The 15,159-nt window shown below is 42.5% G+C and overlaps 1 protein-coding gene across 1 annotated transcript in view; it reads left to right on the top strand.

The window, feature by feature from the left end:
- The window catches only part of CUL1 (cullin 1), a 112,552-nt gene that overhangs the window by 79,497 nt on the left and 17,896 nt on the right, over positions 1 to 15,159 (top strand). Inside the window, exons 10-11 of the mRNA XM_003792072.3 lie at positions 14,298 to 14,405; positions 14,484 to 14,590. Of these exons, the coding sequence (XP_003792120.1) occupies positions 14,298 to 14,405; positions 14,484 to 14,590 (215 nt within the window). The remainder of the gene's footprint in view (positions 1 to 14,297; positions 14,406 to 14,483; positions 14,591 to 15,159) is intronic.

The following is a 15,159-nucleotide window of genomic DNA, read 5'->3' as shown; positions in this document are numbered from 1 at the left end:
GTTGTTTGGCGGGTCCGGGCTGGGGATTCGAACCCGCCACCTTAGGTGTACGTGGCTGGTGCCTTAGCCGGTTGAGCTATAGGCGCCGCCCGGTTTTGTTTTTATATGTTCTGTTGTTTCACATAAACAAGTATACAAAGTAATACATCGGTGGCGTCAGTGCAGACCCTCCCTTTTGGCATGTGCCTGTTAATCTGAACTAAAAAAACAAAAACACAATTGTCCTCCATGAAAAATTCATAGCCGGGGTGGCACCTGTGGCTCAGTGAGTAGGGCGCGGGCCCCATTTACCAAGGATGGCAGGTTCAAACCTGGCTCTGGCCAAACTGCAACAAAAAATAGCCGGGTGTTGTGGCGGGCACGTGTAGTCTCAGCTACTTGGGAGGCTGAGGCAAGAGAATCGCCTAAGCCCAAGAGCTGGAGGTTGCTGTGAGCTGTGATGCCATAGTACTCTACCAAAGGTGACAGAGTGAGAGTCTTTCTCTTAAAAAAAAAAAAAATTCATAGCTTAGTAAATCTATGTTACATTTGCCTTCAATTTCAAAAGTCAGATGTTAGTTTTTTTTGTTACTGAGTTTCATGGGAACTATTTTTATATTAAGCTCACTAAACTATGGTTTTTAAAAATTATTCTTGTGAAGAAGAATGTTTAGGAAAGCAAATAGACTTTTCCTATTTTCTGCAAAAGGAGTTTTTCAGAATTTCAGTTTCATGCTCTTTGTAAAGTCTCAGTGGATCCTAAGTTTGTGATGCCTTCTAACCAGCATGTGAGCTTCTCACACAACTTCCTTTGTCGGGGTTCAGACTTCTCACCTCTATGTGCTGATGATGGGAAGTCCACAGAACTTGAAGAACACAAGGAAGAGCACGTGTACCCACTGTGTAGCCTGGCACACAGTAGGTGCTTAAATACTTGTAAGAAGAAATAAATACAGGTTCTAAAAAAAGTGAATAATTTTAAATGGGCATTAGTTTTTAACATATATGTGGTAACTTTAAAAGATAGCTTAAGCCACTGAGTTGGAAAACTTGTTTTCTAAAACCCACTGATTATGAAAAGAGCAGGGGAAAAAGAGGTTGTTTGAATTAGTAAAAAAATGACAATTATTAAACATGATTTTGAGTGGTACTTAACTACCTTGAAAGCACAATTTTTTTTTAAGTTTGAAAATGTTTGCCTAGCTTGGTGTTGTGGTAGGTGCCTGTAGTCCAGCTTCTTGGAAGGCTGAGTCAAGAGAATCGCTTAAGCCCAAGAGTTTAAGGTTGCTGTGAGCTGTGACCCGATGGCACTCTACCCAGGGCGACAGCTTGAGACTCTGTCTTAAAAAAAAAAAAAAAAAGAAAATGTTTGCCTAATTGAGTTAATGATAGTGTATGAGAATCATTTATAATTAATGTATTAAATGCTATACGGGCAGAATGTACATTTTTTTTGTTTTTTGTTTTTTTTGAGACAGGCTTATTTTGTCACCCTCAGTAGAGTACTATGGCGTCACAGCTCACAGCAACCTCAAATTCTTGGGCTCAAGTGATTCTCTTGCCTTAGCCTCCCAAGTAGCTGGGATTACAGGGGCCTGCCACAAGGCCTGGCTATTTTTTAGAGACAGGGTCTCGCTCTTGCTCAGGCGGTCTCAAACTCCTGACCTCAAGTAACCTGCCTCAGCCTCTCAGAGTGTTAGGATTACAGGCATGAGCCTCCGCGCCTGGCTGATTTTTTACAGACAAAACAGTTTCTTAGACTGTGTCAATTCTGTGTCTTCTTTTAGACTATTTAATGCTTTGTGTTCTTTTAAATGAGCTCCTCTGCGAGACATATAAAAAGTTTCTATCTAGTTAGTCCATTTATACCATTAATTTGGTTAGAAACCAGCTTCCCTGCATGTCTGGCCCAGATTGAAATTGTTTTAAGTTTCAACCTTACAATTAAATCAAATATTTTTCATGCTCAATACTTGTGAGTTTTTCTTAAGGTGTTTTTTCATAGCTAAAACCAATTAAAAAATTAAAGGCTATTTCTGAAAAACTGGCTCAAGGGGAATTTCCTTCTTGTATCCTTCCTCTCTGTACCTCAGTGAAAGCTGGTAGCTCTCTGCGTGGAGTGTAACTAGAAAAAGAGCCCTCAGGCCTGTGCTGTTTTTAGGTGTGTTTGTGTCTCATACCACTTAGGCCAGTCACAGCTCCTCTGGGCATACATGTGGGGTAGGGTCCAGACTGCATAATGCTGGAGTAGGTCACTGTGGTCCACCCCACCCAGCACCCTGACACATGCTGGTGTGCGGGAAGTATTCTCTGCAGCCTTTCAGAGCCTCGTGGTTGAGGACATTCAAGCTCAGCTGATACACTGGAGGATCAATTCACCTATTGCATTAGGGCACCAGGAGGGTTTTGGCAACTCGCATATAAAGAAAAATGTTTATGGCTCAGTGCCTGTGGCTCAAGTGGCTAAGGCGCCAGCCACATACACCTAAGGTGGCGGGTTCGAATCTAGCCTGGGCCCGCCAAACAACAATGACGGCTGCAACCAAAAAATAGCTGGGCGTTGTGGTGGGCGCCTGTGGTCCCAGCTACTTGGGAGGCAGAGGCAGGAGACTCGCTTGAGCCCAGGAGTTGGAGGTTGCTGTGAGCTGTGCTGCCACACCACTCTACCCAGGGGGACAGCTTGAGGCTCTGTCTCCCAAAAGAAAAAAAAAAGAAAAATGTTTATGACTCTTTTCTAGTGGTGTAGAGAAAAAGAAAAAAATACTGGCTCTGCGCCCATAGCACAGTGGTTATGGCACCAGCCATGTGCACCAAGGCTGTTGGGTTCGAACTCAGCCTGGGCCAGCTAAACAACAATGACAGCCACAACAACAAAAAAATAGCCGGGTGTTGTGGCGGGCACCTGTAGTCCCAGCTACTTGGGAGGCTGAGGCAAGAGAATTGCTTAAGCCCAAGAGTTTGAGGTTGCTGTGAGCAGTGATGCAACAGCACTCTATCTACCGAGGGCGACATACTAAGACTCTTTGTCTCCAAAAATATATATATATATTCAAGGATGAGACTTAAAACTGGTTTAGAGCTAAACAAAAAATGGGAAAAATAACTTTTGAACAGGCAAGTTACCCTGTGTGTGGCAGCTAGACTGGGAAGAGGTTGGAACAGTTTGGGGACACCTTTTTACATGGCATTAAAATGCTTATTGAAGCCAGATAATCAGACTTTATGTGCTTGAATAGATGGGCCAAAGCACAATATATGTGTTCTGTAGTTGGCAATATTATAAATATTTACAGAAAAATAATCTGTATTAAAATATAGGAGGATGGGTCTCATCCACTTAGTAAGGTTTTAAGGGGAGTGTCATTAATGCCCACTGCATGTCTGGCCGTGTGATAGGCTTTTCATTTTTTAAAAATCTATCAAAGCAGTTACTTTCCATGGTTTAACTTAAAAGGATTGCAACTTTAAAATGGTCTAAAAGCAACGTACTTTCGTTGTACTCTTCTACTTAACAATGGAGTACATAAATTGAAAATGTTTGTAAGGTGAAAAATGCACATTCAACAATAGTATTTTCAATTTATGTTGAGTTTATCAGGATGCAACCCCAAGTAAGCCAGGGGGCATCTGTAGTTGCATGTTACAACTGAAAAGGCAAACAAATGTTGCAGGTAAAGATAAACTTGAAATCAGCATTTCATTCGCTCAGTAAGCACTATGGCATGCTTACAGTAGCCTCGACAGCAAGAATTCTGAGTCAAGTGGTTTGCCTTTCTCCTTTCTCAGATCAGAAGTGCATGACTTCATCTGCCTAGTGAGTCACTGCACTCAGCCTTTTTTTTTTTGAGACAGGATCTCACTCTGTTACACAGGCTAGAGTGCAGTGGCATCATCATAATTCCTGCAACCTCAAACTCCTAGACTCAAGCAATCCTCCTGCCTCAGCCTACTGCAGACATGTGCCACTGTCCCCAGCTCATTTTTCTGGTTTTTGTAGAGATGGGGTCTTGCTCAGGCTAAATGATGGTGTTTATAATTACAATATTATACTAAATTAAAATCGTTTAATTTGCCATCTAAGAGACAGAGTCTTGGTCTTTCACCCAGGCTAGAATGCAGCAGCATGATCATAGCTCACTGCAACCTTCAACTTATGGGCTCAGCAATCTTCCACCTCAGCCTCCCGAGTAGCTGGGACTATAGGCTTGATGCAACCACACCCAGCTAATTAAAAACAATTTTTTTTTTTCTTGCTGAGATGGGATCTCACTCTGTTGCCCACGCTGGAGTGCTGTGGTGCAGTCATAGCTCACTGTAACCTCCAACTCCTGGGCTGAAGCGATCCTCCCACCTCTACCTCCCGAAAAGCTGGGAGTACAGGTACATATCACCATGCCTGGCTGATTTTTTTTTTTTAAGAGGTAGGGTCTCTCTATCGCCCAGGCCGGTCCCATACCCTTGGGCTCAAGCCATCCTTTCACCCCAGCCTCCCAAAGTGCTGGGATTACAGGCCTGATGTAATCACACCTGGCTTAATTGCCGTAATTGTCAAGAACTTTGTCTTCCAGTGAAAGAAACTATTATGTATATCATCATACCCCTCCCCAGCTCCCTCCTGTGTGCGCTCATGCTGTTAGCTCTACTTGCAACATGCTCATATTTGCTTTCTGCTTGATTCAGGTCTGCTTTTCAGGCCATTTCAAATTCCCTCCTCCCCCTTCTAGGAAGAGCTCCCCTTAACTATTCCATCCTATGTCCTTATGACATTTATAAAACTCTGCAGGGGTGATGAACCTGTGGCCTTCTGATTTCAAGACCTTTCTTTTTTAAGCACCAAAGGAGGCAAAGGATTGTGTAAGCAGCCCCAAATCCTCTGGGGACTACAACACATAAAATAGAACAGGATAAATTAAATAAACCAGAGAGTAGAATGTTAGCAAATGAAATGCAAAGCAAGGCTTGGTGTGAGGCAGTGCGTGCAGTGCAGTCCAGGGCTCTTGTGGGAGGTAGGTCACAGAGTTGCTGCCAAATTTCTCTAATCGCTTCTGAGACTGTCCAACAAAGACAGTCAGGACTGTGCAGTGCAGTCAGTCAGTTTTTCAAAAGAATGAGTTTTCTTGGTAGGCAGAACTGAGACTACTTTCTAAGTGGCTTCCCCTAAAGAGAACACTAGTACTGTGAACAGATTGACCAACACACTTACAAGGAAATAGGTTGTCACATGATTGGGTACCTTGGTAATTTTACTTGATACCAGCTTATAGCGAAATGCCAAAATCAAGTTCAGAAGAATCGAATAATGAAGGCTTAGAAGTACTTGTTAATTAGTGTTCAATAATACAGTTGGTTCCATTTTGTATTTTTGGTTAACAAGTGGTTCCTCAGTAATCTGGGAGCTACTGTACCCCCTACAAAGACAGTTTCATGAATGAACTTAAATCAGGTCATAAGAGAATGTTTCATTCCTCTCTGTCTTTAGGCAGGATGGGGTAACAAAAAAAGCACAAAGTCCTCTTTAAAACCATACCTTGATTTTGTATCCTCAGTCTACCTGGTATTAAAATGTGATCCCACAGAGATGGGTCTGTCTGGCTTTGGGTCTATGCTAGGGGTACCCAGCCACAGATACTGACTGGGGAGCAAAGCTGTGAAAGTTATTTGCCGTTTCAGAGAAACTATATTGAAGGAATATAGGAGGAATTTTCAGGAACTACCCAGAAAGTCTGGCTCCAGCACAACTGGGATGGTTGTGCTGATAGAAGGGAACACTGCAGACGGAGACGTTCATAGGCAGAAATAAAATCAGGTAGCTCTGACAAGCATGTGTTTCAGTCTAAGACTAAAGGGTGTATCCTACAACCTTATCAGAATCACGAAAACGTTCTGTGGTCTACATTGAGAAATTGAGTTAGAAATAATTACAAAAAACTAATCGTGTGAATTTTCCTCAGAGTGAATAGAGTAACACAGTATTGGGTACTTCTGGTAGATTGAGATTTAGTTTATACGTCCAGCATTCTCTTTCTCTTCTGCAATCAAATGCATGTTTAAACACCTGAGACCTAATACAAACACTCTGGAGATGGTAAGAGAAGAAAATTTTCTAATCAGTGATAAGATAAGCTAGGGGACTTCACATCTGGAGTCTGAGCTAGCTTGGTTTGGTCAAAGGTGTGATGTGCATCCCAGCAATCTTAAAGCGTAGAAAGAGGACAGGATAAGAAAATCCTGGACTGATAGAGCCAGAAGCTGTCCCTTAAAGCTGCCTGATGACCATGTTTGAAAAATTTCCAACCAGGAGTTCTGACTCACACCTGTAAACCCCAGCCTTCTGGGAGGCCAAAGTGGGTAGATTGCTTGAGCTCAAGAGTTCAAAACCAGCCTGAGCAAGAGTAAGGCCCTGTCTCTACTAAAAATAGAAAAATGAGTCAGGCGTCGTGGCAGGTGCTTATAGTCCCAGCTACTCTGGAGGCTGAAGTAAGAGGATCACTTGAGCCCGAGAATTTGAGGTTGCTATGATCTGTGAGGCCATGGCACTCTAGCCCAGGGCAACAGAGTGAGATCCTGTCTCAAAAAAAAAAAAAAAAGAAAAGAAAATGTTCCTTTTTCTTTTGAAGAAATCTATAGGTTTTTATTAAGTGGATGTTGGAGGGGAGGTAGTTGTTTTGGGATAAAGGAAGTACTTTTAAAGTAAGTCAAATTGATAGGTTTAATTACACAAAGAACTGATAAATAATAATATAACTTGATTCAGATAATGTATAAATCTGTGAATTATAGGTACATAACTTCAGGGAGGCAAAGATGGTTTGGATTCATTTTGTTTTGACGTGGAATAACGAGAATAATTATTTTCTCTGGCTCAGCACCCATAGCGCAGTGGTTATGGTGCCAGCCACACACCCAGAAGTTGGCGAATTCGAACCTGACCCAGGCCAGGTAAAAACACCAATGACATTGTAAGAGGGACTTTACTTAACAAATGCAATCAGTGAAAAAACAAAAACAAAACACCAATGACAACTGCAACAAAAAGTAGGTGGGCCTGTGACAGGTGCCTATAGTCCCAGCTACTTGGAAGTGAGACTGAGGCCAGAGAATCACTTAAGCCCAAGAGTTTGAGGTTGCTGTGAGCTGTGATGCCACAGCACTTTACTGAGGGTGACATAGTGAGACTCTGTTTAAAAAAAAATTTTATTTTTTATTTTTTTCTAAAAGAAAAAATACCCAGTTGTCCGTTTGTGTCTAGGACAGGCGTCCTCAAACTACAGCCTGCGGGCACATGCAGCCCACCTAGGACATTTATCCGGCCCACTGGGTGTTTTTGCCACTGCAGCCTGTCTCCTGCTTAGCAGCCGACTTGTTCCGGGGCCCCGCAGTCCAGCCCTCTAGTGAGTGGTCTGCCCGCAGTCCAGCCCTCTAGTGAGTGGTCTGAGGGACAGTGAACTGGCCCCCTGTTTAAAAAGTTTGAGGAGCCCTGGTCTAGGACAACCAGGCTGTCACTTTTATATCCAGGACAAGCCTTTCATCTTTCAGCTATGGGGAAGACTTTAATCATTTCCCAAGTAAACCTTTTATGGAAACATGTTCCTACCACAATCTGAGTTTATACTCACATCAAATGAAATTCTAGGGTAAACCTTGCTATATATTTATAAGTTCCGAAGTGACCCCTGATTGTTTGAAGGTCAGAGACCCTGCCTGTGAATTTCACTACATAGTATTCTTGTTTCTAAACTAGTCTTATTCTGAAACATCCTTCTCTCTGTAAATCTTTCTTCTTTTTTTTTTTTTTAAAGAGACAGAGTGTCATTTTGTCACCCTCAGTAGAGTGCCGTGGCATCACACAGCTCACAGCAACCTACAACTTCTGGGCTTAAGTGATTCTCTTGCCTTAGCCTCCCGAGTAGCTGGGACTAGAGGCGCCTGCCACAACGCCTGGCTATTTTTCGTTGTTGTTGTTGTTGCAGTTTGGCCAGGGCCAGGTTTGAAGCCGCCACCCTTGGTATATGGGGCCAGCACCGTACTCTCTGAGCCACAAGCTCTCTGGTAAATGTTATTTATTTTCTTCAGCGAGGTCAGTTTTCCCTGGCAAGTTTAACTTAGTTCTGCTTTCAAAACACATAATATTTTCATCTCTCGTCCTTCTGCCCCTAAATCTAGCCAACTCAGAGTCTTAGCATTTACATAGTAATTCCCAAAGCTGAAGACAGGGGCCGATATAGCCTGACCCAGGACTAAAGGAAGATGTGGGCGTGAGCCAGGAACTAGGAGACTAGCTGGGGCATGACAAGGACCAGGGTCACAGCATAATCCCACACAGCTACATAGCTTGGATAGGAATGTGTGGGTAGTTGATCAGAGCCCAAAAGTAATGATCAGATTAAAGATTCATTAAATATTGTTGATGGTGTAAGACTAAGAGCCATGATCACAAGATGGATATACATATAAATGGTTGAAACAGAAAAGTTGTTAAATTGCTAGTGATTTTGTCTCATAAACTAATTCATAATTATCTGAAGAACTTTTGATTTCTGCTTATTGGAAGAGCTTAGATGATGGAATAGGAAAAGCCTATTAAGAGAACACAAAACTATTTTTTTATTAAATGATTTTTAAGTTCTCACATTTATGTCCTAATTTTTTATGTGTATATACTAGTTAATATGAAAATTAATTTTATTCCCCAAGCCCACACAAACTGCCAGTGGAAGGAGGCCCTGAGAAACATGCTGGGGGTTGGGGAAACCATTGTAGGGGTAAACATTTTCACAGAAATTGTCAAAGGGGATAAATTGCACAGAGACAGGTTATCTGTTTTTCTCTTTATTTGGTGGTTTACAATTCCCCCCAAACTTTTGCTTCTGTCTGTTTTATGTGGAGATGTTACTTCAAAGACCAAGTCCTAATCCTTAGGGGAAGAAATACACTGACTCCAAATAATAGGCTGTGTTATTGTTTAATGAGGCTTCCATTCTTTCCCTTTCCTTCTTTTGGAAGAGAAATTACGGGATTAGTACTGTGAACATTGAGGTTGCTCTGTTCAAGTTGCTGCCTGTCCTCAGAGAATTTGTTTAAAGCTCTTATACAAATTTGTTCAGAGAGAGATGTGCCTGCTCTCTTTATCCCCTGCTGGATGCGAGATGTGATGCCAGATGTACCTCAGGGGACCTTGAGATAAGAGCAGGTTTCAGGGACTGCTCACTCTGTCACTGCCCTGGAGCACGAATTTGTACCTGTGAATAGCACAAGTGCCTCCTCAGGCTACAGCTACCTGACTCGCCTCTTCTCGATATTCTTGCAGCTCCTTCTGGGTGGTTAGGAAGTATGCCAGGGTGGCAGTCCCACTCACGGTCTCTCCTCACACCTAAATGTACACTCAGCTCTGTGAGATGTTCCCCAATCCCCTTTGTGTGCTGTTTTATATACTTTTTTAATCTAAGAAAGGGTAAACATGGTTCGGCACCTGTAGCACAGTGGTTATGGGGCCAGCCACATATGCTGAGGGTGGCAGATTCGAACTTGGCCAACTCGGCCTGGGTCAGCTAATATAATAACACCAGTGACAACTACAACAAAAAATAGCTGAGTGTTGTGGCAGGCGCCTGTAGTCCCAGCTACTTGGGAGGCTGAGGCAAGAGAGTCGCTTGAGCCCAAGAGTTTGAGGTTACTGTGAGCTGTGACTCCATGGCACTCTACCAAGGGTGACATTCTGTCTCCTCAACAGCAGTAAAAGAGAACTTGTATGAGACTCTTAAAGTATGTTTTCTCTTTGTGAATTTGGCCTTAAGAATTATCCTTTTTGATGACTGCCACTTGACTAAGTGCTCTGAAGCCGGGCAGTGGTGAGTAGGTGGACGTGCTCCCAGCAGGTGTCCTGGAACTGTGCCCACAGGGAAGGCAGCCCACCAGCATGGATGGGGAGTTGGCTGTGTGACTGGCATTACCATAAGTTTGGGGCAGTTTCTAACAGGGAATCTTTAGCCTGCCTTGGAAGTTCAGAGAAAGCATCCCTGAAAAAAGGTGTTTGAGATTGAGAGACGAGCTGAGAAAAGAGCTGGAACCAGCTAGGCGAAAGAGGGGTCCCGACAGAATGCAGCCCCTTGGTGAGTGCAGACACAACCCTCTGATAACTGAGAGGTTGGTGTGACTTGAGAAAGTGGAAGGATGCCCCTTCAAAGCCATGTTGGTATATCTGCTTAATCCTAAGGACAAGAAGAAATTGGTCCAAAGGTATTTAGTATAATCAGCATGGAATTGACAAGATCAGAATTTTTTTTTGAAAAGTGCTTGCTACCAAGTGGAAAATGGATTCAAAGGAAGAAGAGTGGTTGTGAGTGTACTAGTTAGGTTTGTTGTAGTGGTTCAGATGAAGCAATAATAATAGTGGCCCAGGGTGGCGCCTGTGGCTGAAGGAGTAGGGTGCTGGCCCCATATGCTGGAGGTGGTGGGTTCAAACCCAACCCTGGCCAAAAAAACCCTGCAATAAATAAATAAATAATAATAGTGGCCCAGTGGATGCTGGGTTGTGTTTATGGTGGGGGCAGAAAGAAGAATGAATTAGACTTTACAATGGATAGGTTTTGTACTTTAATCGTTATTGAGACTGGATGGTGAGTATATCGGGCAGATGTTAATGTTCTTTCTAATTTTGAATGTGTTCAAAGTTTTCAAACACTAGAGCATTGGAAGAACAATGGGCAGGTCGTGCTAATGGTGTGGATGTTGGATAGAAGGAGTTGTGCTTCCCAAGTGCTGGCCCAAGCTTCCTGGTGGCTCTTATTGCAGGGAGAGCTGCAGAAGATGTAGGCTGGGAGGGCAGGTCATTTCTTTTTTGTTTGTTTGTTTAGAGACTGAGTCTTACTTTGTCACCCTGGGTAGAGTGCTGTGGTGTCACACAGCTCACAGCAATCTCCTGCTCCTGGGCTTAGGTGATTCTCTTGCCTTAGCCTCCCGAGTAGCTGGGACTACAGGCACCCAGCTATTTTTTTGTTGCAATTTGCCTGGGGCTGGGTTTGAACCTGCCACCCTCGGTATATGGGGCCAGCGCCCTACCCACTGAGCCACAGGCACCACCCAGGCAGGTCATTTCTGATACGGAGTTTGGGGATCCCATGAGATCTCCAAGGGCAGGTCATGTGAACTCAGTGGGGAAGTTGGGTCCAAAGGTAGAAATGTATTGGTCACTGGCAAAAGAACAATGATTTAAATCATGTAGGAGTTGTATGAGATCCCTGTGGGACAGGACCTGAGAGATGTTGCCTGTGGTTGAATAAATGGATGGTCAGGTACGACCTCCATCCCTTTCTTAAACCTCAAAAATCCATTCTTCATTTTCTTGAATAAACAGGCAGTTGATCCAGCTGATCTTTGCTCTCCCCTTCTGTCTGTTGTTTTTATAATCTGGCCTTGCCCTGTCCTCTGAAAGATCATCATTTACCTCCTGCATGCTGAGGTCACTCTCCTTTTGAACAACTTTTTTCTGTTTGACATTGCTGACTCCTCTTCCTTAAAATTCTTTCTGTATTATTCTAGTGTGTTCTTCTCTGTCTGCCCCTTGCCAGGCGTCTAAATTGCTTTTCTCTGAACTTCAGATGCTAAATTCAGATTTCCAAGGCCCAGTGTGTTGGTACACTCTTCTTTTAGTGGGTTCTGTTCAGACCCACTCTTTGCACTAGCCAGACTTCTGGCTGGGTCTTGTGTAATAGAAGGATTCTTGGAATTAGAGTCTGAAGACTTCTTTGCTGTTGAGATGATTTGTCTTTTCACATGGGAATTCCTTCCTGGTATTCTTTGATAATTAATATTTTTCTAAATTCTGTATCTGAGAAAAAAATTGGTCAAGAAAACAGGGAAAAAGCATTAGGATTCTGAAACATTATAGTCAACATAGAGAGGCGTTAAAAGTTCAAAGGAATCCATCAGTGACAAGTCACAGGCAGGTGCAGGGCACCGTGAGGTGGAGTTGAAGGTCAAGGTTGGCATTCTCAGGAACGGGCTGCTAGGGGGAGTGAGGCCCCTCTGCTGTTGAGGTGGATCATTCCTGCAAATAAAATAAGTATTAATATGTTTATGTATGTTATATACTGTGTATAAATCCTCTGGTATTCCAAAAAATAGCAAGTTTTGGAAGTGAAACAAGGCACTTCTGATGTGCAGTCCTGTGTAACACTGTTATTTTTACTAAGATCTGAATGTTGCCTTATTTGAACACGATGCTATAAAGTTTGCTAGCATTTCCCAGTGTTTGGATTCTCAGTGTAGGCTGGAGTTCTTTGTGAAATAAGAAAAGCACATGAATACTAGATGGTAATCTGACATAAAATCAAAAAGCAATCTAAACTCTAAATTGGCAAAAGCGATATTGATTTCAGTGGTAAACCAAAATTATGTCAAGCAGAAAATACAGGATTTTCATTGTTTAAAAAAAAGCTTACATGAAGTGAGCTGCGTGCCAGTGGATGGGTTTGGGGTACACGCTCTGCATAGGAGCGTCAGAGCAAGTGGAAGGAGTGGAGGAGGCTTCTCCGCTGGAGCAGTGTCCTGAAATCACAGCACTGTGAGGGGCAGCTACTGCTCTGTGTGCTTCAGCCTGTGAAGATGATAGTTTTAAAATATTATCTCTGGTATTTCCTTTCAATATCTTAAGTAATTTTTATCTGGTAGTTATTTTGCATTAAGTTCCCATTTAATGTTTTGTCAAGTGTTCATATCAGGTAGAGATTGTATTTGTCTTGTTGAAATTATAATCTTATCACAATATTTTTATAATAAAAGCCTTGCATTTTTAATAGAAAGCCTGTGCAATTCTTATATAACTCTGTTACAGAAAAATTATTCATTTTTACTGGTTACTCATTATTTAAAAACAAGTAAATAGAAAATTATAAAAATGAAGATAAATTAGAATTAGGGGACTTCTGGCTTCTGGCGTCTGAATCCTGCAGATTAATATGTCAGGGATTTAGAAACATTGGCAAACATTCTAAGCTCCCTGCCATTCGGTCTGCCTGGTATGGGACTAGTCAGAAGCTCTCCTGGCTTGCTCTGTGGACTGCCCTCTCCCTGATCCACCTTCCTCTTTCCACTCCTCCCTGACTGTGAGCCAGAACATCATGCTCAGGCTCAGCCCCAGCTGCTTCTGTGTTTTTCTGACTGGTACCCTGGCCTTTCCCTTTTCAAAGCTATGAGGAGGTGCCAAGCTTGGGTCCAGCTACCCAGGCCCTGCCTGACTCTGCCACCACTTACCCTCAGTCACATGCTTAATTGGGGCTCAGTGTTGTCATCTGTAAAGTGGGGATAAAAGTAGTACCCCAACTCAGTGTGTGATTGTGGCAGTCCAGGTGAAGGGCTTAGCAGTGTCTTGCAAACAGAGTACTCAGAGTACCCGTGATGGATCTTTGATTACAAGGTGCTGTCTCTGTTGCCACCTGTCACTGCTCCCTGAGCCTTCCATGTCTGCTTTTCCCGTCTCTCTTCCGTCATGCCCCTTGTCTGGGAGCTCCCTGTTGCCTTCCCACCCTAGCAGTGCCCCAGTGATTCGCCCGGGCCTTGCGCTTGCTCCACAGTGGTGTCCACCCAGGCCATCTGGTTTGCCAGGCGGCCCCTCCCCAGTCCCCTGTGTCACTCTTGCCTGCCCCGAGTTCTAGGCTACTGGATAGTCATTGTTCTCACGGTTTCTCAGTTTCTCCAGCTGAAACACAGAAGTCTAGAATTTGAACTTTTAACAACAAAAAGTGGGTTAAGCAAAGCTGTCACTTTGAAAAAATATTTTTCATGATCTCTTTTGAGTTTTCACTAGTTTTAATACAACCTTGAAATCAGCATTTTTGATTAGACCTGTTGGCTCATGCCTATAATCCCAGCACTTTTGGAAGGCCAAGGCAGGAGGATTATTTGAGGTCAGGAGGTAAAGGACCAACCTGAACAACATAGCAAGACCTTGTCTTGTCTCTACAAACATGGAGAAATTAGCTGGGTGTTGTGACACGCCTGTAAGCAGGAGGATCACTTGAGCCCACAGTGAACTATGATGCTACTGCACACTCTAGCCCAAGCAACAGAGAGGTAACTCTGTCTCCAAAAAAAAGAAGAAGAAAAAATATCAGTAATTCTAAGTGTAGTGAATAGATTGTCTTTTATTATAATACATGAACAAAATGTCAAATCGAAAGTATTTCTTAGGCTTATTTGTTAACTTCTTTGAAGAAGTCTCTGTATCTTTTAGATATTTTATAAAATAATGTATATGTGGTACACTAACATAATTTAATCCCCAGTAACCAACTTTCGTTTCTGTTTTTCTTCTACTTAAGGACCCCAAAATGTATGTACAGACAGTGCTGGATGTTCACAAAAAATACAATGCCCTGGTAATGTCTGCATTCAATAATGATGCCGGCTTTGTGGCTGCTCTTGATAAGGTAGGTGCACTACCATTGTGACAGCCCTGTAGTGTGTGGATAGGGCACTCTTCTCTAACTGTGTTCCATGTAACACAGGCTTGTGGGCGCTTCATAAACAACAATGCAGTGACCAAGATGGCCCAGTCATCCAGCAAGTCCCCTGAGCTGCTGGCTCGCTACTGTGACTCCTTGTTGAAGAAAAGGTACTAAATAACCATATCTTTTCTTAGTAAATCACAGCTTTTACATGAAGAATTAAAATTTACATTACATTTTATGCAGATTAAATTGTACATTTTGTGCCTTTTAAAAAAAAATTAATACAGAATATATCATCTTTCCAGTTGAAAATCTGTACTGGTTCTCACTGGCTACTCCTGAAGTAGAAGACTCTCCATGCTTTTGTTACTCTATGTACTTTCCAAATTTATTTTTGTTTGATGAGTTTATTGTTATTTCATAGACTTTACTTTTTAGTCGTCTTATTTCTCAGCTGGTGTTTTTCCTAATCCGTTTTCTTGCATTAAGACTTGGAGGCAATATAAAGTGTTCTGTTAAGTGCTCACTGATTTTTTGTGTGTGTTTGTTTTGGTTCTTCTCAGCTTCTTTTTAACAGTTGCTTTCACTTTAAGAAATACTCAAGTTTTATTTTACTATTCCAAATATCACATGAGCAAATGTTAAAGATAATAATGAAGGAAGGTAATTGCCATCTGAATTTCTGTTGCAATAGTTTTCCATGCTCCCAGATTATACTGCTTTTAAGTGAATA

The sequence above is a fragment of the Otolemur garnettii genome, unplaced genomic scaffold, assembly GCF_000181295.1.
Source record: "Otolemur garnettii isolate 467f Iridium unplaced genomic scaffold, OtoGar3 scaffold00053, whole genome shotgun sequence".
Classification (NCBI taxonomy): Eukaryota; Metazoa; Chordata; class Mammalia; order Primates; family Galagidae; genus Otolemur; species Otolemur garnettii.
Note: the sequence above shows the minus strand (reverse complement) of the source record. Positions and strands in the feature narration are given on the sequence as shown.